The 23,639-nt window shown below is 35.7% G+C and overlaps 3 protein-coding genes across 7 annotated transcripts; 1 reads left to right on the forward strand and 2 right to left on the reverse strand.

Annotated features, from left to right (window-relative positions):
* Positions 1-20,577, reverse strand: LOC114724002 (oxysterol-binding protein-related protein 1C-like). 2 transcript variants are annotated; one of them, XM_028910274.1, is made up of 11 exons: positions 20,573-20,577; positions 7,293-7,298; positions 3,748-3,847; positions 3,442-3,544; positions 2,393-2,802; positions 2,107-2,262; positions 1,829-1,996; positions 1,525-1,665; positions 953-1,180; positions 747-860; positions 1-656 (listed from the first exon to the last, which is right to left on the reverse strand). In XM_028910274.1, exons 3-11 carry the CDS (start codon positions 3,835-3,837, stop codon positions 477-479), a joined length of 1,590 nt encoding a protein of 529 aa, XP_028766107.1. In that variant the 5' UTR covers positions 3,838-3,847; positions 7,293-7,298; positions 20,573-20,577; the 3' UTR covers positions 1-476. The 2 variants fall into 2 exon arrangements, with proteins under 2 accessions (XP_028766107.1, XP_028766106.1); XM_028910273.1 differs by lacking the exons at positions 7,293-7,298; positions 20,573-20,577 and adding an exon at positions 4,224-5,017 and having other exon boundaries at positions 3,748-4,110.
* On the reverse strand, positions 6,548-8,963 carry LOC114724006 (flavonol synthase/flavanone 3-hydroxylase-like). Its single transcript, XM_028910280.1, is given in 4 exon segments — positions 6,548-7,171; positions 8,027-8,354; positions 8,435-8,676; positions 8,678-8,963. Coding segments are annotated over 4 exon segments (1,008 nt in total). The 5' UTR covers positions 8,897-8,963; the 3' UTR covers positions 6,548-6,952.
* On the forward strand, positions 18,191-23,592 carry LOC114724004 (TOM1-like protein 5). Of its 4 annotated transcripts, XM_028910276.1 has the most exons (11): positions 18,191-18,266; positions 18,362-18,672; positions 19,783-19,898; positions 20,413-20,491; positions 20,721-20,819; positions 20,913-21,026; positions 21,653-21,813; positions 22,191-22,266; positions 22,444-22,529; positions 22,647-22,814; positions 22,903-23,592. In XM_028910276.1, exons 3-11 carry the CDS (start codon positions 19,798-19,800, stop codon positions 23,270-23,272), a joined length of 1,254 nt encoding a protein of 417 aa, XP_028766109.1. In that variant the 5' UTR covers positions 18,191-18,266; positions 18,362-18,672; positions 19,783-19,797; the 3' UTR covers positions 23,273-23,592. The 4 variants fall into 4 exon arrangements, with proteins under 4 accessions (XP_028766109.1, XP_028766110.1, XP_028766112.1 ...); XM_028910277.1 differs by lacking the exons at positions 18,191-18,266; positions 18,362-18,672 and adding an exon at positions 19,173-19,264; XM_028910279.1 differs by lacking the exons at positions 18,191-18,266; positions 18,362-18,672 and adding an exon at positions 19,196-19,264 and having other exon boundaries at positions 22,906-23,592.
* Positions 23,593-23,639: the final 47 nt, after the last annotated feature.

Here is a 23,639-nt window from a genome sequence, read left to right on the forward strand (position 1 = left end):
TAGGTATCACCCCCTTCAAATTTAAATTCATTATGGAATATGAAAATGCGGACAAATTTACGTGCCGGCAGAAAAAAAGTAATAAATTTACAGTGCCATAGTAATGGCGTCCAAAAAGTAAGGAGACAGGTATGGAAATTAAAATTGAAAACTTTTGATCTGTTTCCTGCAGGAGGGAGTCACCGAACGACCGCACCGGAGCGAGGAAAGGGACAAGGCATCTTCAGAATGGATATAGATATAATACAAGTATTTAATGAATTTTTATAAATATAATAATGCAACAAAAAACCAAACAAATAAAACTAGACTGTGCCATATCATCTGAACTGCCCAACGCTAAATGGAGCTGTGAACTGCCAAAAAAATTGAGACTTGATTGAGAAGATGCTTCATCAAAAATTCTTATCTGTACCATGTTGCTGTTAGTTTAGCGTGGCCTCTAAATTACATACAAGGGCGAAAGAGCTGAGAAATTAGGAAGGTGAAGTTGGATCAAGATCAGTATCATTTGGAATTTGGCCAAATACGTCAGGGCAAGATTCCCAGATGCCCTTGTCCCTGGCCTCCCAGTACCCGCCAGCATAACGGTAGATGCCGTCTTTGTCCTTTACAAACCACCTTGGTTTCCAACCCTTTTCTTGCATCCTTCTTGCCTGTTAATTTAACTCACTCTTGCATTAAAAACTGCATAAAAACACCCCGAAAAAAAAAAAAGAAGTGAATTTCATATGCCCATATCATACCTGTCGCTGTCTCGTCTCCAGCCGCAACTTCTCAGTATTGGCCATTTCATACTCTCCATTCTCCAAAAACCTTTGATCGGGTCTCAGCCTCGAATCTGTGGGCGGCAACTTCCCCTGTTTGACAATTTTAATGTCACAAACTCTTGACACAACCACAGAGGACAATGCTTCCCATGTTTGCGAAAGCATTCAAGAAAAGCACTTGCCTTGAGTCCGGGTGTGATTTCGTTTAGTGCAATAGCAAATTCGGTAAGATTGTATCTTGTAGTGTGCAGGGGTGGTTCATTCCGCTTCCACAGCAGACATGATTTAGACGACCCACTGGATTTTTTCCTTTTAGAATTGTCATTAATTATACAGTGCATGCTCTCGTCCCATTTCCCGTATATAGTTGCTATTGTTTTACCATTCTTATCTTCCACCACGCCTTGCACCTGCACCACAATTTATATTACGCCGCATGATCAAGTACTCAGTAGATCAATTGTTCTTTGCCAAGATAATTCCAAATGTAACAATATCTTCCATCAAATTTATAGGATTTATTCAAGTCGATAGCTACATGAGGAAAAGAAAAGGAAGTCCAAACTGCTACAAAGTAAAGCGCATGAGGAAGAGTGAAATATAACAGCACATGAAGCTGTTTTAACTTAAACGCAGTTAAAGTCAGAAAGGCCCAGGTAACACATTTCTAAGAAAATCCAACACAATTTAAATTTCCTTGATTCCCCACATCCAAAAGCAAGAAAATAGAAACTAGGAGTATTAGAAGGGGTACCTGGTGAGGGTTTCGATCCATTATTGACTGCTCCTTAAATTTAAGCTTGCAAGAATACTCACGATTCCCTTCTATGCGCATTGTCCCATAATGATCACAGTACAGTTTTCCTAAAATCAGATTGTAAATGGATGTTGTTACCTGATGATAGAATATTAGACAATCAGAAGCCAGATCTTAGAAGATATAGGTAATTAATGCAACTATTGCTAGACAATTATTTAAATCGTACGAAAATTAGGTTCGAGTAGTCAGTAGATGTTCATAAAAAGAGATGCACAAGTAAATCCTATTATGACAATACCTTGCTCCACCGAAAGACTTCCCCGTCATCAAACTCGATGGTCAGTAAACCGACAGGATCAAGCTGAATTGAACGACCCCGGAATTTACTTTTTAGATTGCCGTCACCCCAAAATTTCCAGCCAGTTCCCTCACAATGGCATGCGACAACCATGGGATGGTGACTGACCTATCTCAATGGTATCATATTCAAAGAGAAAATTGGTTCAATCTTTTCATTTTCGTTGATATTTTTCTTTTTGAGGAGTAAATGCCAAGTTTCTGCACTACGTACTATACCTTCTCAGAGATAAAGCGAAAGCCTTTATCTGGGAAATCTGCCTCATACGTCTCACCCAACAGTGGATTAAATGGTTTGCAACTCCTCCCAAGAGTGCTAGAATACCCTGAAACTGCAAATGCAGCCACATCTAGCACCCTCATAAGACTGTTACCCTGTGTATCAATACAATGGATTGATGTCGCAGTCAAAAATATTGCACTAACATTTGGAACTTTGGGCTTTAACAATTGCCTTTGTGAACAATCCCATATAACTAACTCTAATTCGAGAATGGAAACTAACCTTTTGACCCCATTCAAATGCTCGGTCTAGAAGGTAAGAATACTCGAGGTCTTCACAGCATTTCTGTAATGAGGACAGAGGCTCATTGAAGTAGACTGGGAGGCAAACGCTAGTGAGATCCTTCCCAATATTATCTTTAATTATTGACCAGAGGCTGGCTGCCTTCTCTTTCTCAACGGGATCGGGCAATTTCTTTCGTCGCATCACCTGGGGATAATTGGATCTCGCAAATCCAGTGAGCGAATTTGCATCACGTTCGTCAGTAGAAGTCTCCTCACAATCAGAATCAGAATCTTTTTCTCTGGAAGAAGTTAACGAAAGAATATCACTTGTATCAAAGAATGCATCATTGTCATCGTCAGACTGATCGTGCCGGTCTTGATCGTCAGAAGAACCACTCGGGCTTCCATCTGTGTATAATATCACAAGAGTGAAATGATTAGAGGGATGGGTAACAAAGAATGTATCGAACATATTATATTCTCCTTTTCCAACTCTTCCTCTGTTTAGTCCGTTTCTTCAGGCGCAGGAGTGGTCTATTTTCCTTTTGCAAAAAGAATTGTGAAAAGAATGTAGTTATAGCTGTTCTAATTGATAAAGTTACATGGAAGCTGCTACAAGTCGCCATAGCTGGTATTGACATTGGAAAAGATGTCATGCTATTAACATCATTCAAAAGTTTGTTCCTGGAGCTATCTTTAACGAGAAAGAGTGTGTGTTGTGCTTCCCTTGTAATAAAAAAGAGGGGGAAGAAAGAAAAAACTCTACGTCTCTGTGATATTATATAGGGGTAGAAGCTTGATCATCCATGGGGTCATGAAACTGAACCGGGCCTCTTATTTCTTGAAATCTTTTCAGGATCAGCCCAAAGGACTCATTAGTACTGTAGGAGTAAGCCACCCCTGGCCTTCACAGATGGGAAACCCAGATATATAGTACTAATTAATTCAAGCAGGTGGTAGCGATGCCACCCATCAGAAACCTATGTAGGGTGTGTTTGCTGTACTGCCACAAGTGAAGCAACATTAGTTAGGAAGAGCAAAACGTACCGCTAAACTTTTCACGCTTTAATGTGAGAGAATCTCCAACATCGACCTTTGACTGCCTTTGGGTTTCGTTAATGAGTGTGTTTTCCAAGTCAACCTTTTCTGTCTAAAAAATGCAATCCGCTCACCAATCATAAAAAAGAATAATTAAGCTATTCATTTACCTTGATGTACAAAGAAATAAAAGAAAAAACCACGAGTTAAAGGCCTTTAACTTAGATACGAATGTTCTCTCTTTCTCAGTTTTTGAGTTATTTAGATTGGTAAAAGAAGAAGAACATTTTATTAAATCTAGATTAGAAGACTTGCCTCTAAATGGCGCAACGAGTCCAAAAGGAGCTTCTGCTTTTGCTTGAGGGCCATAATGTGCTTTTGCATCTGTGCGAGCTCGCTTCTCATAATATTTTCACTCTCCTGAATGGCAATCTCACTCACACCCTCCTCCAGGAGGCGTTGCCTTAACTTCTGGGTGGACATTAACATCGTCTCGTGCGGAGCCATTATCTCTACATTCTTCGGCGAGCGTGGATACAAACCCTTCACGGCCTTCAATGCCTCCACCCATGCGTCCCTGTCCTCCCTGCTCTCCGCCCTCAGATGTAGCCTCTTCTTCGTCCCCGTTTTCACAGAAAACCTCCTCTCATCGGATTTGCTCTCTCTTATTGAACACACCTACATCAATTTATGCGTAACATTCAAAAATTACTTGTTCCGTATCGTACGTATCCAATTGTTCGAAAAGAATAATCGTATCAATAATTGGGCGAAGTTGAATCGAGAAAGACCATGAGATGGATTTCGCAGACGGGTTTGCGTTGGCGAGAGGGATTATTGCGGTGACTAGCAATTCGACGCAGAGACTCTTCCCCGATGACCATTGATCCCCTTTCGACTTCGCTATTGAGCACGAGCTTATTGGGACCGTGAATTTTGAAATACGAAAGAACGCCATCCTGGAGTACGAACCACCGCGCGCGCCACCCGCGACCGTAATTGACCCACTTGTACAGGATGCCGGAGATTCCGTTCCCGACAATGCCATTGATCATGACCCCCCGGTGGCTGTGTTGGCGGGAGGTTATCGCAGACACGGAACGTTGGACCAGAGCGGAGGAGACGCGTTGCGCGGAGCCATAAGAATGACCAATGGTTGAGTGTGATCGGAATGACGACGTTCCTGAGGCCGGACCACGGTGTGGCTCCGATGAGAGTGAAGCGGAGCAAGAGCCAGTTGGACCGGTTTCGTGACGGTCCTCGGAGAGGTGGCGAAACGGACTCATGAGTAACACCAATTGCAAAAGTGGAAGACGATCATTGCATCGTCATATAGTCGAGCAGAAGAAGAAATGCTCGGGGCAGGGTCGTCAACGGCGAAACCAAACAGTGTTGGCTCGCCGCGAAAATCGCCCTCCATTTCTAAATTTTTATTGTTTTCCAGAAATGGAAAAAAAAATGTTAAAGTATAAAGAATTCTACTAGTTTTGTTTCGTTGACAAAAATCACATCAATGGATTTGCATCAAAAGACAAGAATCCATGCCCAGCAGAGGATTTTCTTCCCTTTCCATTTTCTCCTCTCTTTTCTTGTCACTCATTGGATCAAATTTGATGGCTCAAATCTAATATTTCATAAAATTATTAGTCATGCTAAATTTAAGGAACATGAGAGATCAATCCTCAGATTATATATCAATGCCAAGTAATTGAGCTAATAATGCTAAATCTTATAGAATACTCCCTCCGTTCTTTATTATAAGAGACATTTGATGCTTATGGCATGTTCCTATATATAAGAGACACTTACAAGTTGTCTCTACTTTTTTTTGTTGATTTACTATTTTACCCATATTTATTATCTTCAACTCACACTCTTTCTCCCTCTCACTTCTCTTTCTTTTAATAATTTAATTATTCTCTCTCATGCTCTCTCTCCTTATTAATGAGGGTATTTTTGAAAAAAAATTATACTTTTTACACATTAATTGTTCTTAGCTAATTTTAACTGTTTTTTTTATCAACATACTTCGGTTATTTGTCTCTTATAATAAGAAACGGAGGGAGTATTAAATCTTGACTGTTAAAATTTCATCCGATGACACTGAGGATAGAAGTAAAGTACTGGGGGAGGAAGGTGAAGAGAATCCTTTCCTCGTTCGCGCCATGCCTGGCAAGTCAAAAAACAAAGCGCCACTGCTTCGCATCGAATTTCAGAGTATTGATTGTAATTTATAAATAACACAATTTTGTTTCACACTACATCCACTTTTTAATATAAGATCTTATTTATTTTTATTTTGATGTTAAATATAAGACTCTTATTCACTTTGTCTCTTATATTTATATATTTTTTCCTAAAGTAGTTCTTCTAACAATGATAATTTTAGCTAATAAACTTGATTAGTAAGGATAATTTAGGAAAGACAACACTTATTTATTACAAATAACTAATCTAACTTATTTCCTTAATCTTCTCTAATTAATCAACTAACTCTTATAATTAGGACTGAAGGTAATATTATAAGATATACGACACGATTTGTTGGCAAAAAAAAGAAGATATATGATATGATTCGTTTATTATAAAATACTCTTCTGATACTAGATATAATATTTATTTTGTAATATAATTTACATTATAAAATAAGTCTTATATTTAAAGCTAGAGGGAGTATGATTTTTACTTCTACTACCTCCCGTCTTTAATATAAGAGTTTGTTTAATTTTTATTTTACTCCTAAATATAAAATTCTAATTCACTATATTTCTCATATTTATTTATTTATTTTTAAGATAGTTCTTATAATAATGGTAATTCTAGTAAATATACTTAATTAGCAAGGATATTTTTAAAAAAACTACACTTATTTATCACAAATAACTAGCTTAACTGATATCCTTAATATACTCAAATTAGTCAACTAGTTCTTATATTAAACACCAGAGCTAGTATGTTTACTTTTACAACAAAAAATGAGAGAATTAATTTCCCATAGCAGAAAAGAACAGTTTAAATGTAATGTGGGAGAGCAAATAGCGGGCGTACATACAGAATTAGGGAAAAGAGAGGGAATAATCTGATTAACAAATCATAGATTGAAAGGCTTGGCGCAGAGGAAGTAAACCCAACAAGGGAGGAAAGTGCACAAACTTGGTAACAACCCATACATGCAGTTACTAAAATCTGATCCGCGCAAGTTTATAACACAGATCAAATTATAATCACCAATGAACAAATGGAAGTACATAGCAAATCACAATACATACACTCAGAAACACACAAGCGGACAAGCCAAAAAGAACCAGCAGTTGAGAGAAATTATGAAAAGAAATGAGTCAAGTTTGTCTCCTGGGTCTCATCTGAGAGCCTTTTCCAAGTGAGATAATATATAATTATGCAGATTAAGCTCAGTACATGACATGAAAGTATGCTTCTTTTGTGTCAGACACATGCATGAAAAAGAGCGAGGGTGGGAAAATGGAAAGAAAAGGAAGGAAGGAAGGAAGAAGAAGAGGATCTAATTGTGGAGGGGAATCTTGTTGAGTTTAGAGAAGCGATGGTCCTTGAAGGAACGAGGCTTGCAGATGGGAGGGTGATCATGAGAGAGGAGCTGGGGCAGAGGTCCGACAACAAAGTCGCCGGGCGGCTCCAAGAACACTGGCCAAGACATCCTGGTTCTGTCCTTGTCCACTTTCGTTCTGTGCAGCACGCTCCTGTACTTGCCATTGCTCGCTATCTGTTCACAAAATCACATTCCACTTATTCACCTTTTTTTTTTCCTCTTTAAAAACAATATATATCCACAACTTTCAATATATAGCCTCCCTCCCTCTATGCCCATTAATATTATTCCGCACTTCACGCTTCTGTTTCATAAGGCCATCACATCATGTAAGAGTAATTAATTACAGTATGAGACGATGCCCCCAAAAAAAAATAAATAAATTATTCCTTTTTTCTATATATAGATATATGAAAAGACAATTATATTCACATAAGAGAGGTTCACAGGAAATAATCTAAATAAGGACAAAGGGTACAGGAAAAAATATGAGACCTAATAGCTAGGCTAATACATTCAAAAATCTTCACCTTCGTGTCAAATTTTAAGTCCTTAATATATAGCCTCTTATCCATTTTTAAATGTTTTGTTCCCAAAATAATTCTATTTAATGCATCATTTGAAAATTTAATTAATTAAATGCGTGAATGAAGTAGGTGTGTGACTTAATAAATGGGGGGTGTTTCGGGAAAACTATCATTATTAACTTATTTCTTTTCCCACTCTGAAAATGATAGCTAGGTAAATACTGGGTCTTATATTTATACTATTTATGTATATCTATATATCCCACTTCAATAATGTTCGTATATATTCAGACTTTTCAGCATTTAATAATAGAGCTCATGGACAGAATTTAATCGCGCATAATGGGAGTTAATTAAGAAAAGTCCGTGCCGACGACATCATGGTAATTAATTAGATAAACAAATAATTAAGAGGTCCACGACCACGAGTTATCATATACGCATACTTTGTTCAGATCTGCCGTGGCATGGGCGTGAAAAATGAAGGGGGGGAAAAGCAAACCTGAATCTGGTCGCCAATGTGAACAATCAAGGCGTCGGGGATATACTTGGCGTCGATCCAACGTTCATCTTTGAGGACCTGAAGGCCTGGAACTTCGTTGGGGACGAGAATGGTGAGCGTGGAAAAGTCGGTGTGAGGAGTGACACCCAAAGCCAGATCCGGCCGAGGACACGGCGGATAATAGTTTATCTTCATCATGTACTCCAGCTCTTCTCCCCCCACCCCCTCCTTCATCGCATTCTCTTCCAACCCCAACCCCAATGACAGGTACTTGAAAAGCCTGTCTCCCACTTCTCTCACATGTTTTGCATACTCTTCGTTCACCTCCCTGCACATGTTAAGTGTGTGTATATTGTGCTGGAGATCAATAACAAGAAAATATGTGTATGTATGCATGCATGTATATACCTGTAAGATGGAGGGTTCTTGGGCCAAAACTGGTAGTTGATTTTGGAGGGAGGCCATATAAGGTGAAAAAGATGATCGACCCAGGCTTTCTTTCCGTGGGCATCTTTCTGAAGCATGGTTCCATAGCCTTCGAAGCCTTGAGGTGGCTTGGCGTACTTCTCCTTCTCCTGCTGGGGGAGTTCAAAGAAGTCTCTGCCAACACTGCGCAACTTTTGCAGCAAGTCACTGGGGATACCATGGTTTCACCACCTGGAACAGACCCCACTCCTGGCTTGCCCTAGAGATCAACTCCACCAGATGGTCCTGGTCAGGATGGCTGAGATCAATGGTGGGTATGTCAGGCACAGGACCATGAAACGTGGTCATGGCCGGCTGCTCTTTCTCCGGCCGAATAAACTCTGCCGGAATCGAGCCGGTGTTCATGGATAAGGTGGCAATAGCTTGCACCCTCTCGACCTCCATGCTAGGGATAATTAATAGCGTTTGGTTATTGTGGGAAAGAAAAAGTGATGACAACAGAGTATTTATAGAGGCATTTGCAAGTATGTACATAAATGGGGTGGGCTTTATGATGGAAAAGGACATGAAGGTGGGGGAGTCTGAATATTGGTTGATGAAAGAGGAGGTTTCATAAATCAAGCCAAGCCAACTACCTCAACATATAACAGAGGAAGGCATCGTGGAGCTATGGTGTTCGCTCGTTAGAGGCACCTACCACTCTTCATACGTTGCCTCTTCCCCACCGTGAAGGGTCTACTTTTTCATGCCAATGTTTAAAACAGTAGGTGCCTTCGTCCTTTCATTTCGTTTCTCCATTGTTTTCTTCCTTCTGTTTTCTTAATCTCCCATTCTCCCCTCACCTTTTTTATAATGCCCTCGGGCGACAAGCAAACCATGTCAAAAAAAACCTTGGGTACGGTCCTATTTATTAGATCTTTCCTGATATATAAGACTCTGTAAACTTAAATACTCCTTCAGTGTAAGATCTAAATTAGAGAGCTATTATTGGTTTTATATGTAAGATTTATTTTATATGTTTATCAATTTTTTTTCTAAATTAATCTTATTAATATTCTTTCGATAATAATCAAGTAGAAAAGAGACAAAAGAGAATTAAGAAAAATGCTTAACATGTTAAAAAAATATATCATATTAACTAATTTAACTAATATATTAGTCTACTCAAATTAATTAATTAGATATTGTATTAAACACGGGAGGAGTAAAATATATATGACTCATTCCCAAAGATGGCCCTTATCTATCTATATAATATATACACACATTATCTCCAATTCTAAATATATGAGCTAATCGGTAATCTTAAATATAAGATCTCAATTAATTTTGTTTTTCAAATTTATAATATATTCTAAAAAAATATCCCTATATTAAAATAATTGTAGTATTTTCACCTACGTAGAGTTTTAATGTATATAATTAAACAAGAGTAATTAATACTAGGATGCTGAGGGAGATCCATCACGTGGCACAGTTTGCTTGTGGTGGTTCTTGACTATCAGTTTCAAATTTCATTTAAACATATATAATATATTATCTTCAGTCTTTAATATAAAATCTATTTTATAATAAGTAAACCAGATCTTATCATTTTGGTGTTTCTTTTGACTTAATACTATGAACTGTGAAGGACAACTTTCATGAGTTGAATTTAAAAAGTTAAAAATATTGGGTTGAAATCTTTTAATTAATTTTTTTCTTTTTTAATATATTTTATTCATTAATTTTTTATAACTACACTTCTGCAAGTTTTTTTTAAAGCAAACTCATTAAAATTTTTCCTCCCTTTCATTTCCCTCACACAAACAAATATAAGATTAGTTTTACATTATAACGAGAATCACACTAGTTAACACGAACCTCTATTTATCATTTTCGGAATTTAATTAGCCCTTAAAAACATACTCCCTCCATCTCTATCCCAGGATCTAATTTTTGAATAGGTTTGCCTCTTTTTATAAGATCTCTTTTGAGTTTGTCTGAACATTTAATATATTATTACCTATTTTACCCTTAATTTAATGTATTTAATATATTCTCTTTTTTATTTATATTACTGTTACTTTCTCACATCTGCCCATTTATATATAAGAATATATTTGAAAAAAATTATATTTATTATGTATTAATTGCTTTTAAACTAATTTTAACTGTTTTTTTTAAATTACATAATTTATTTTAAAAGATTTTATAATAAGAGACGAAGCAGCATATGGTTTAAATGGGCATAAACTATTGGCCCAAAAAAGGGGTTACAAGTGTTGCATCGAAAAAGTAAGCCTAATTTATTTCACGTGAAGAAAATGGAGGAAGGTACATTGAAGAAGACGATCATTAATTGTGATTCGTAGAATATTTTTTGGATGGAAAATTAATTCATGGACCATAATTGATGCCTCCTACCGCGTGCCTACTGGCCAATGCACTCAACCCGTTATTAAATATCGCATTTCGTTGTGATGTACTGCTGATGTTTGTGCTTTTTTACTCCAAACTAGACTGAGGACGTGGTAAATATGAAAGTGCTAGTCATAAATCAAGAATTTATGTTTTGTTTTAAATCACTTTCAACAGGTACAGTTTTATCTATACGCTTCTTCTTTTTTTATTTAGTTATTTTTTTCTTGATTTAGGGCCTTCCAAATTCAAAATATGATTTCACTCTAATTTTTCAATTGATAAAATTTTCTTTTACATTAGTCAAAATGACAACTAAATTATGTTTAGTAAACTCAACCTAGCATGTAGACATATTAAACCGAAGAGAATAACTGCCAGGAAAATGTTATTTTTTTTTAGAAGTAAACAAAGATTTTAATTAGTTAAGACATGAAATATCTTTTTTCTTGAAAATGGTTTTTTTTTTATTGTGGTGGGCAAAGAAAAAAGATACTATCTCTGGTTCTAATTATAAAAGCCTGTTGACTAATTTGAAAAAATTAAGAAAAGAAGTTAAGTTAGTTATTTATGATAAATATGTGTTATCTTTTCTAAAATATCCTTACTAGTCAAGTATGTTGGTTAAAATTATAATTATTAGAAAGACTATCTTGAAAAAAATTGAGTAAATATGAGAGACAAAATAAATTGGAGTCTTATATTTAAGACCAATATAAAAGTCAAACAGAATCTTATATCAAGGAGCGGAGGTAGTGTAGTCTTTTTTCTTGGGTGTGACACATATTAGAAGCATCTTCTGCCTACTGAGTTCTTTTGATTGATTTCCTTAACTCAATATCAAGGCCTACTTTACTTCATGACCCAAAAAGAGAGGCAATACGAAATTAATGACTACAGTGCTGCATCAAAGATTACGAAATTAATGACAAGAAAAGGAGTTAATATAACCATGACACTTGCCATAATTGATATTCAGTTGGGCTTTTTAAGCATTTACTTAGGGGTTCAGTCTCTAGCAATATCTATAGAGGGGGTCCCATGGCTAATACTAAGATCCTCTCAAAAAATTGTAGTATAAAAGGATTTTTATAGTATAAAGGATTAATCACTGTATCGTTAGTAAATATCGTGGGCTAGACAAAAAAAAAAGAAAAAAAAGAAAGAAAGGGGCTAATATATCATCTTCAATTCATGAAATTTCATCTCATTGTAGTTTAATTTAGATCTCCGAAAGTTGACATTATTTGGATTTTAGTCCTTGAAATTAAAAATCAATGGCTCTGATTCCTAAAATTTAACTTTATTTTGATTCCTCTAAAAAATTTATCCCAAAAATAGTATTGTGGCCATGAAACCTGGATAAAATTAAAACAAGATTAAATTCTAAGAAACAAGATCAAAATGAGGTACATTCTAAAAGAATCAAAACTCAAACAACATTAAATTTTAGGAATTCAGAACGTTAGAAATTTAAATACTTTCTAGAAGACGATGACGATTCTTTCAGTATTCTGGTGGATGAAAACATTCTTCGTGGATCGCAAAGGATGCCTCCCACAGAGACGGAGTATCTCTAAAATCTTTCGATCCTATATCTTTATATACACTTATATATATACACTATATAAGGGTCTTATATTTAGGACCGGAGAAGTATTTTATAAGCACATCCTCATCTGACACGTAACTTGGGAGCCAATTGTTTTTTTTTTTTTGGGCCGAAACTTGGGAGCCAATTGAGAACACGCTTCTGTTTTGTTTTTCCCCCCGTCTTAATTTTCTTTGTTTGATTTATCTCCCAGCATGCAATTGGACTGAGGATATCTGTTTAAAAGCTAATTGCTCAATGATTCCTGAAATCAAAAAAAGTGGACGAGGTCTTTCGAAATGTCAGTAATTCAGTATTACCTCTAATATAAAACATATAGCGATGAATTTAGAGATCACTGACCAATTAATTCGTCAAATAAACATCTGTGGATAATTTTTTCTTTATTTTATTTGCCAATTCTGGATTTGGATTCTATATATTATATTATTTTCTGAATTTGTGTTTTTTTTTTTGTGCCAGCGAATTTGTGTTACCTTATACTTGTCCGTTCGGATTTTTAAATGGATTCGTTCGGATTCTATTATAAATAACCTGTGGCATTTTTGAAAAATCTATACAAATCTTAATGCTCGTCAATTCTTTTTCTAAAAATTAAGAAAAAATTTGTCCAGATTAAATATATCATTAAAAAAGTTTGCTACTTTCCTGCACCACGATTAGATAAACGGTAAAAGAAAAAAATTATGATAAAATAAACAATATGGTACCTTATAATAAAATTAACCACACAAAATCCTTTTTAAGTGTGTTATAAACAAGATTGGAGGGAATCAGTATGTCTTGTGACGTAAGCAAGCCGTAAGCATCACTATGCTTGATTGTTTTTAAGAGCACTTAAAATACCTTCATGCAAGTGAAAATAATTTTTTTCCCACATATCTCTTTATCTTGAATTTTGTAAAATAACTTTTTAAAAGATAATCTAAATTATAGAGAGAAATAGTTAATTACAAGATTAATATTCTGATGGTTTTAGGTTGGTCGAGGCATTGACTTGATGTGAAATAATAAAAAACAAAAATCCGTAATGACCCGATAAACTTGTGTGAGGCAAAAATGCAAATGCAAGGAAGGGAAAAAACAAGAATGCAGAAAGAAAGTGTCTCCGTGGCAATGTGTGAGTCAGTCAGTCAGGAGGTCTCTCTCTTAATTTTTTTGTGGTTAATCCTACTTTCGGTCCTGATTAAAAGAACCAATTGACTAATTTAAGGAGATTAAGAAAATAAGCTGAGTTAGTTGTTTGTCCTAAATAGGTATTATCTTTTCTAAAATATCCTTACTAATCAAGTGTATTGACTCGAACTATCATTGTTAAAAGGGTTACTTTGGAAAAAAATATATAAATATGAGAGATAAAGTGGATTGGGATATTATATTTATAATCAAAATAAAAATCAAATATGATCTTATATTAAGGATCGGAAGTAGTATGATTTTTAATTTTTCAAAATATTTTTATTTTTATTTTATTTTGACTTTGATCCTTTAAATTTTAAATAGTAAGTTTTAAAGGGCAAAATAATTCAGTTTTTTATTAAACTATAAGAATTAATGTTTTAAATGGAAAAACTTAATAAATTAAACTTGAAGGACTAAAATCAAAATAAAATCAAATTTAGGGGATTAAAATTATATTAATTTTTTTGTCAAATTATAATTATTGCCGGCACGATGGGACATTCACGTTCATGGTGCATCATGAAGTGATGTGTTGTTTATGGTGACGTTTTTTTGTCTTTTTTTTGGGCAGATGTTTGTCCTTTTTAAATCCAAAGGACGACAGTTGGGTATGAAGGCCTGGCCAACAAAACAAACGAAATTAAACTTTATCTGGTAAAATTCACTAAATATGAAAGTATTGAATTTACACAAGAAAACAGGATGAATAAAAATATGAATTCTTCTACATTTAGCACCTAACAGCACTTTTATTTTTAATATAAATGTACACATGCTTAGTGAAAAAAAAGAAAGTATTCAGATGATGAAAAATGGCTACCTATCGTATTCGTATCAAATAATAAATAAATAAATCTAAACCATGAACATTTGGCTTTAATAACTCAGAACTACAGTTAAAAAAGGCAGAAGTTTACTTCATAAAATATTTTTTTATGAAAATAAAAAGAAAATCTGACGTAAATAGTAAATATGGAGGGGACGTAGAAGGAAGTAGAAGAGGGTGAGCTGAGTTGGGAGAAACCGAGAACGTGTTTGGAAGGGGAAGGAGGGCCCTTGAATTGAATTTGTGTTCATAGTGGCTGGAGGCGGCACACTTAAGAGTATGTTTGGACTGCAGTTTGTTGTTTTGGAATTTGTAAAATTGAGGTTGCAAACCGAGTTAGACAAAAATGTTGTTTGGTTTGGCTACTTTTCTAACCAACTTATGGCTTTCAGCTTCAGTTGGACTGCAAGAAGAAAAAAATCTAAATTTTCAAATTGTAGTTTCAAATAGTGATTATTAAAAATAAGTATCCCAGATTTACCTTTACATTTTCCTCTTGTCTCATCTCCTTCGTTAGTATATAACTTTATTCAGACCAAATGAATTTAATTTATATTCATATTTGTCCATTATATATATTTAATTAATTATCTACAATGTATTTTCAAAATTTTTTTCATAAAAATATTTTTATTTTATAATTTCACAAATAAACTATTTATATTTTATCATAATAATTTTACGTGTTTTTTAAACTATTATCACATTAAAAACATAAAATTTCAAAAACTATTATTCAATAAAGTCCATACCTTTTAAGTCATTTGACAACTAAACTAACTTTTCTATTAATCATAAACAATTTCAACTTTTCCAACTGACTTTTTAAAAACACCTATCCAAATATACTCTAACTTTAATTACAAAAATCAGTTAAATTAGAAGTCAGTTTTGTCTAATGCCAATCTAAACATATCCGAACTGATTGTTACTTTAACTTTAGGCGACTATCAACGTCACTGTCTTTAAATTTTTCCCCCCCTCTTTTGGAGATTTCTTTTGCTAGCACGTTCATGCTAGCCTCTACTGAAATCTGAGCCATAGCCGCTTCCATTGGTAGCTGTCACCTCTGTGGTACCCAAATATGATCATGTTTCATTTAATGTGGATCCGGTCCAAGCCCGGACCAAGCTAAAAGTGCTCTTCCGCATGGAATGCCAAGGCCGAGGGCCCGAGGCCATGGATATGCCTTCTTAAAACAAAGACAGGTTGGATCTAATAAAAAAGATTGATGTTTTACAAATTATAGTGAGGAAGCTAAGGGTTGGACTCTTGATGAGAGAAGTGTCTACATATAATACTTGATAGTGTTTTTAATAAGATTGCATCCAATAAAAAAATGCCTTCATGAAAAAAAAGGGTCTTATAGGTTGCATGGAGTTTTCATAGATATGGGAGGTTCATGTAGTGTGTGCTTACTGTTTAATTTCTATTGGCGCGTGTTGTAATCCATGTGTCTCAGAGTTTTTATATAAATGCACATCTGATACTCTCACTCTCCCAGCTCAAATACAAAACACAGCGGCCGAATTCCACCGCTTTGTGGGGCTTTTACATCCTTCTACGGATATTTTTAGGAAATTCCGAATCAAACATAAGTTAACCCAGGCCAACAGTGGGGTTTGAGTTTAGCGGAAGAGGCTAACCCCTCATAATATGGTGAACTAAGGTTTGAATCCCTGCTAGAAAAGGTACCTACATTTAGTATCTAATATTGTCTCGAATAGGATTATTTTAATAAAAGATATCTATATTTTAGCCCAAAAAAAAAGGTTAACCCAAGCCCCTGGGGAGGCCGTTAATGGATCCCATGCTGAGCCCATGGATCTCAAGTGCACTTTTTCTTTTAGAAAAAAAGAACAGGTGTATCATTATCGATTCATTGTACCAGATCCACATAACATCTACGTACATGCATATAATATATATAGAGAGAGAGAGAGAGGAGAGCAAACTTCTATCCATATTTTGATCAGCTGTGTCTACTAGCTTGGGCTAAAAGATTACTTGTAAATACATTCTACTTTTAGATTTGATATGGGATAATTTCATTTAAAGATCACTACAGGCCCAGAGTTCTCATTTGAAATTAATTCCTGTAGTTCAATTATTAAAATAGCCTTGTTAATTCGGACGCTAGTAACAAGCCTAAAAAACATGAGAACTGCCATGTAAATACATTGAAATGGAAGATACTGTTCGTGTGAATAAAAAGTGTTGGAAGCTCTCAAAAATATTTTTAAAAAATATTTTCTAAATCGAGACAAATCTTTTTAAATATTTATTTCATATACTGTAAAATTACTTTTAAAATTATGTTTTGATTTCTGTCTAGATATCCCAAAAAACAAACACTGTTTAGAACTGAAGAAGAATGACCAAACACGTGAAGAAGCCAGGGTGTCATTGTGCCTTGTGGTACAGATGACAGAATATGCTGCGGACTTATGGGGCATAGATAGCTTCTCCGCATGGAAGGTTTCGAACTCCTCGCTTGCCCCATCCTTTCTTTCCCTTTCCCTTGTGGCCGAGCAAGTTGTCAATGTTTGATCCAAGCAAGAATAACCCGTCAATTTCTTCCCTTGTTTGATTTTTTCCCGGTAGTGCGGTGAGGCTCCAAGGCCTGGACAGACAATTTATTTATTATTCTTCTGATTTTAAATATAAAATTCTTATATGAGTGTAAAATACTTTTAAAATTATGTTTTGATTCTGTCTAAATATCCCAAAAACAAAACACTGTTTAGAACTGAAGAAGGATAACGAAACACGTGAAGAAGCCAGGGTGTCCATTGTGGGTACAGATGACAGAATATGGCATAGATAGCTTCTCCACATGGAAGGTTCGAACTCCTCCGCTTGCCCCATTCTTTCTTCCCTTTCCTTGTCGCCGAGCAAGTTGTCAGTGTTTGATCCAAGCAAGAATAACCCGTCAATTTCTTCCCTTGTTTGATTTTTTCCCGGTAGTGCGGTGAGCTCCAAGGCCTGGACAGACAATTTATTTATTATTCTTCTGATTTTAAATATAAAATTCTTATACGAGTGTGTATAAAGATTTTATATTTAAGACCGGAAAAAAATTTTTTTATTTTCTGTGAGTGAACCCTTTTACGTGTTTATTATGGATTATACTTCTCACTAAAAACGTAATATAAGCAGATTTTTCAACTTGGACCTGAATTCCTTCATTGTAATTACCACCTGCAACTTAGATTTCTATATTCTTACTCAATCAACATAATTCAATCACTAATATAAGAACTAACTGGTATTTAATTTGATTTTAAATATAAAATTTTAATTCATTTTGTCTCTCATATTTATTTATTTATTTTTTAAAATAGTCCTTATAATGATTATACAAATAAAAATTTTATCAAATAATAATTTAACTAATATAGGATTAGTAAAAATATTTTTAAAAAAATATTTCAGCAGCGGTATACACTGTACAGATTGTAGTATCCTACTCTACAATCTTATAGTTACACCGTATATCGCATGCGTAGATAGATCCGCCTAAAAATTTATTTCTAGCATGGGGTGGAGTTTATTCTCTGCATGAATTTTTGACTGTAATCTGTCCTCAGACGCGCTAAAAATCTTTAACCCTCACGGTTTGCAGCAGGTTTGAAAAGGATAGCGATGAACAGTGAATTGTGCGATGGGAATGAGGATGGATCTAATAAATATCAGATTCAGCTTGGAAAAGAAGCTTTGGCGAGTAGAACAGCACAGCAACACCTCACTGCGCGTTGCTCATGGCGGTGTCCCTTCTTCTATTTGCTTGACAAGTAAACTGCAACGCCCAACGATTCCTCTCCAACCAAGTTTTCAATTATATATTTCTTGTATTATATTTGATCAAAATTGTACTATCTCTCTGCAGTCTGTATTCTTCTCTGTCTACTTGAGTTCTCCAAGCTAACAAGCTGTTTCTGACAATAAAAGCACTTGGTTCCCCAATTAAGAAATCCATACTCGAAAAAGGTTAAAGTTCAGAAAAAAGAAAAAGCAACCTGAAAGCAAACCCCGAAAAAAGAAAAGAAAAGCAAGATATGGCAAGAGAATTCATTGGGGTTGGGTAGCATTTGATCATCCACTGGCACTTCTCCGTTGATATGCTGGAGCTCTTTGGGGTTTATCAGTGCATCTCCGGCTTCTTTCTTGTGGTCTCTGTCGTTTTATCCGTCTTTGCAGGTAATTTCTCGTTTTCGCTTTTTTTCTTTTAACAGTAAATTTCCTTCTATCAAAGCTTCTGATACTTATTTGGCCATAAATCAAATCTCCCTGCAAAGAACGAAACTTCTGGTTTCTGAGGAATTTAGCCCCCTGACCTCGTATATCTCATTGGAATCATGGCTCATTTATGATTGTTGACATGTCTTACTTTAGATCTGAGATCAATGTCTCTTCTCCTTTCCAGTCTAAAAGCACTGTTCAGTTTTACATTTTTTATTGGGTTGATTATGGTACCTACATGTTTATCCTTGCTTACTAGGGAAGAAAGTACGGAACACTGCAAGATAATCTTCATCTCAGAACTGAGCGCGCTATCTTTTGTCATATAAATTGAATTTGACTGACTTCTTCGTCCCTCATTGTTATTTTTGCTTAATCTTCTTTGATCCCACATCTCTGCATTGGCATTTGAAATTTTGTGAAGTGCTGAATATCTAGCCTTGAAATTTTGCTCGTCGCAGGGTAGTTCGTGACTCCCCCATATTTCATTCTTTGGTTGCTAACATTGAATTCTGGCATTCGATTTAGCACTACCTGTGTGCCACAAACTGTAAGTTTCTTTTCTACAGTAGTAAATTTAAGTTAATTGTTACATGATGCAACGTGATTTAATTTTACATATCACGAAGGGTTCTGTAACAGCAACTTGGTGTATATGCGATTGCACAAAAAGACAAAAGAAGAATTCAAATTGTGTGATATAACACCCCAGTTTCACTTCTCACTTCACAGTTCACAGAAAGACAAAATACGAACTAAAATTAGGTGGTAGTGGCTCTCAACTAAACTGATAAGTAGTCTGCAATGACAGATTCTTGGGTTTTCTTTTGGGGGGGGGGGGTGGTTGGGTTTGATCTGTGATAGTTTGATATGCATTGTTTGTTAATGAAGTGAAGTAATAACTCTTTTCTAAAAACTCCTATAATTTCTGTTTGCCTCCCTTTAACAGAAGGTCATAACCCATCCAAGTTTGCTTCTTGAGGCACAATATCCATAATCCATTTTGTTTCCTGTTGGTTTCCTCTTCTAAAATATCTTGTAACTTTTAACATATTTATCAATCTTTAGATTATCTGGAGACAAATGGCAGCTGAGCTTGTGAACGCTGCAACAAGTGAGAAACTGGCTGAAATTGATTGGATAAAAAATATTGAAATCTGTGAATTAGTTGCTCAAGATCAAAGGTAAATGCAATGTTGTGTTGTTTCTTTCTGATTGTTAAATGTCTTAAAAAATTTCTAAGAGAAATGGATAACTGGTGTGTTAATGAAGTTATTGCCAACTGTATCACATCGAACTAAAAATTATGTTTTAGTATTTTGTATTATGTTTCTTGGGACTGCTCATTTTTATCACTGAACGATAATATTTGCCATTGCAAATGATCATTATATCATGGTATGCCACAATGGTTGCCAAGTTCTTGGATCCAAATACATATTCCTTAAATTTGTTTGTTTCTCAGAACACAATCTTAAAGTAGAAGCCTCTGGTTAAGTTGGTAAACAACTGATATCTGGTGCCTAACTTAGTTTATACTACTATGTTCATCAACGTTTTTGTTTACTACCTCAACTTGCCTGCTGCTTGGTCCTGGCTGGTGTTTCACTAGATTACGAACATAGATAAACTTTTTAATGTGGCAGAATAGTCAAAGCAGTATCACTTTTATTAATTGCATAGTTTGTGAACATGAAGGCAAGCTAGAGATGTTGTTAAGGCTATCAAAAAGAGACTGAGTAGCAAAAACCCTGATGCTCAACTTTATGCAGTCATGGTAAGTATGACGACGTCCCTATGTTTTGCTGTCATAGACGCTTTCATCTGGATTTTCTGAGCAGTGTGCCTATTCACTAACATAGTGAAAAACCAGATTTTAATGCCGCATGGTTCTATAACTGAACCTGAGAATCTTAATTACATGACTGTATCCTGGTGAACATTTTTGTTGCATGCTTTCCTGCTCTATGGTTTCTTACTAAGTCATTTCTTTATTAATTTTCTAGCTGTTAGAGATGTTGATGAACAATATTGGAGATCATATGCATAAGCAAGTGATTGATACGGGAATTATTCCCATTCTTGTGAAAATTGTGAAGAAAAAGGTAAAAAATTTTTTGTAACAGGTTATGTTCCTTCAGTAATTTTAATATCTTTCAGAACCTTACGGTGGTTTTGTCCTTTTTGTTTAATTGCAGTCAGATTTGCCAGTACGAGAGCGGATATTTCTCCTGCTAGATGCCACACAAACTTCCCTTGGTGGTGCTTCTGGAAAGTTTCCCCAGTATTATCATGCATATTATGACTTGGTGGTAGGTACAGATATGTGAAACAAATTTCTAGGATTCTTATGGGTTGATGTAGATCCTAGAATTTGATTATCAGGCGGTAGCTAGGATGGCGAGAAATAAGTGAGGCTCTTCAAATCAAAGAAATTGTGTATATAAATTTTTGTTTTCCTGGATGAAATCATAGTAGATGTCTTTTTGGTCACGAAATTATAGATAGATGAAACTGACATAGCACACATAAATCAGTCCAAGTCAAAAAGTGCATTTCCAACATGCTCTGCATTATGATAATGGTGAGTCAAGTGATATCAAAATTGTTATAGTTTTATTTATGATATTTTATTGTTAAGGTTGTGCTGGTTTTGAAAATGAGGCGATACTGATGGCAACTGATAGTGGCTCGTTTGTCCTTAATCCTGCGGATGGTCTGCTGCCATGCTGAACACACGTTCACAACCCCCCCCCCCCACAGGGGGCGGGAAACTGTTATAACAGATGTCTTGTTTGGCCAAATTATAGACAACCCTCGCTTTTTGCTAAGCAATTTAATGGGAGCGCTTTCTTTTTTGTATATTCTTCTAGTTCTAAATCCTTCAAATGCTAATGCTGAAGCTAAACACATTTACTAAATTATTTATGTTTTACAGAGTGCTGGGGTGCAGTTTTCTCAGGGTGCTCAAGTTGTCCAATCAACTCATCCCATTTCACAACCAAGCCCAACTAATAATGCACTGAATGGGGAGCAGGCCTCACCTAGAGTCGAAGGGATCGGTCAGCAAGCTGAGTCTCAGGCTGTTCCTGAATCTAGGTGACTCTGCTTTTATTTATTTATATATACTTTGCGCATATGTTTCCCTGGATCTTTGGAAGCCCTATTGGATATTATTCTCATTATTTTTCCACTATACACTGAAGATGTATAACATTGTTACAAGATGCATCTGGTTAAGAAACCGCGGAAGTATGTAAACGAATATATTATTCTGATTTGATGGTTTCTCTATCAAGGGCAGGGTGGACAAATGATAAGAATTAGTCAGAGATATTGTTTTAGGTCAAGTAAAATGGATATTGATTGATGTGGGTCTAGTGAAATGGTGGACTGGACAAATGACCTCGAAACTGTGTTCTTATCATCTTTATCTTTTTCTGGCAACGGAAATATAATGCACGTGTTTTTTGCAGCATTATTCAAAAGGCTGGTAATGCATTGGAAGTTCTAAAAGAAGTCCTCGATGCTGTTGATACTCAGCATCCTGAGGTATGTTAAGAATCTACGCTACTGGAACCAGAATGGGCATTCCAAGAACACATTTTTTCTTGATTTAAAATAAAGACATAATTGCAATGACATACTTCTTTATGCCTATGTTATGGGTCATGTGAATAAAGACTCATCACCGTTCGCTGAATCTGAAAATATGTTCTGTCGTTTTAGGGCGCAAGGGATGAGTTCACCCTTGACCTTGTGGAACAATGTTCATTTCAGAAGCAAAGGATCATGCATCTGGTGATGAGTTCTCGGTGAGGCTGCTTTAAATTTCCTTTTTGTGCTTTAGGCGTATATATTTCTTCTGTCTTCTCCTTTCTGGATTCAAAGTAGTTCAGCGGATGGATTGTAATGCCCATTTGCTTCTGTAGAGATGAAGGGATAGTTTCTCAAGCAATTGAATTAAACGAGCAACTTCAGAAAGTTCTTTCTAGGCATGAAGACCTTCTTTCAGGCAGAGCTACTACGACAACTGCTAATCGTTTTGAACATGAAGTCGAGGAGGAAGAGGAAGAGGAGACCGAACAGTTATTCCGAAGGTACATTACCTGCACTTTAAATCCGCTGTTATTATTCACTTTCAAACACTGGATTTTGAATATTTCTTCATTTCTATATCAAACCCAGAAGATTACGCAAAGGAAAGGCTCGTGCAAGGCCTGAAAATGAACAGACTTCATCCGAGTTACCTCCTTTGAGTGTGCTTGGGGAAAGACTGAATCGTCCGCTGATAAGACCGCTCCCCGTGGAGCCATCTCGAGAAGCTGAGATTCGATCTTCACCAGCTGTAAATTCACTGCCAAACGCAAATCATGTCGATAGGGAGCCTTCTCGTGTTGCAATTCCTCCCCCACCTGCAAAGCACATGGAAAGGGAGAGATTTTTCCAGAAAAGCAAGGCGGATGGTTCTAATTTGGCTGGCCACATGGATGGTCTCTCCATACACAGTCGCAATGGCAGTCACTCACACGGCGGAAGCTTTGATTCCAGTGACTGATATACGAACAAAAGGCCCTGCTTTTCTTCATTTTATCCCTTTTTATCATTCAAAGTGGGGTTTGAAGTTTTAAAGATTTCTGTTTTAGGCTCCGTGGGTTCAGTGTGAAAGGGAAGTAAAAAGACGAAGAACAAACCTTGAGTTCGTGGAAGTATGGAACGTGGGTTTTGTGTCATTACCATTTGTACTTCTTCGTGGGCAGTTTTTTTTTTTTTTTGCGTTAATAGTTTATAGGGTGCCACATATTATCTTTTTACCTCCTTGCCTATAATTTTTGTTAAATTCCTTAAAATTATAGTCGAGTTTGTAATTATTTTTTAGCTGTGGAGAATATCATATAATGCGGGTCTCGGGGTTATCATCCGGC

The sequence above is a fragment of the Neltuma alba genome, unplaced genomic scaffold, assembly GCF_004799145.2.
Source record: "Neltuma alba isolate B1F8T4 unplaced genomic scaffold, ASM479914v2 tig00012164_pilon, whole genome shotgun sequence".
NCBI classification, from domain to species: Eukaryota; Viridiplantae; Streptophyta; class Magnoliopsida; order Fabales; family Fabaceae; genus Neltuma; species Neltuma alba.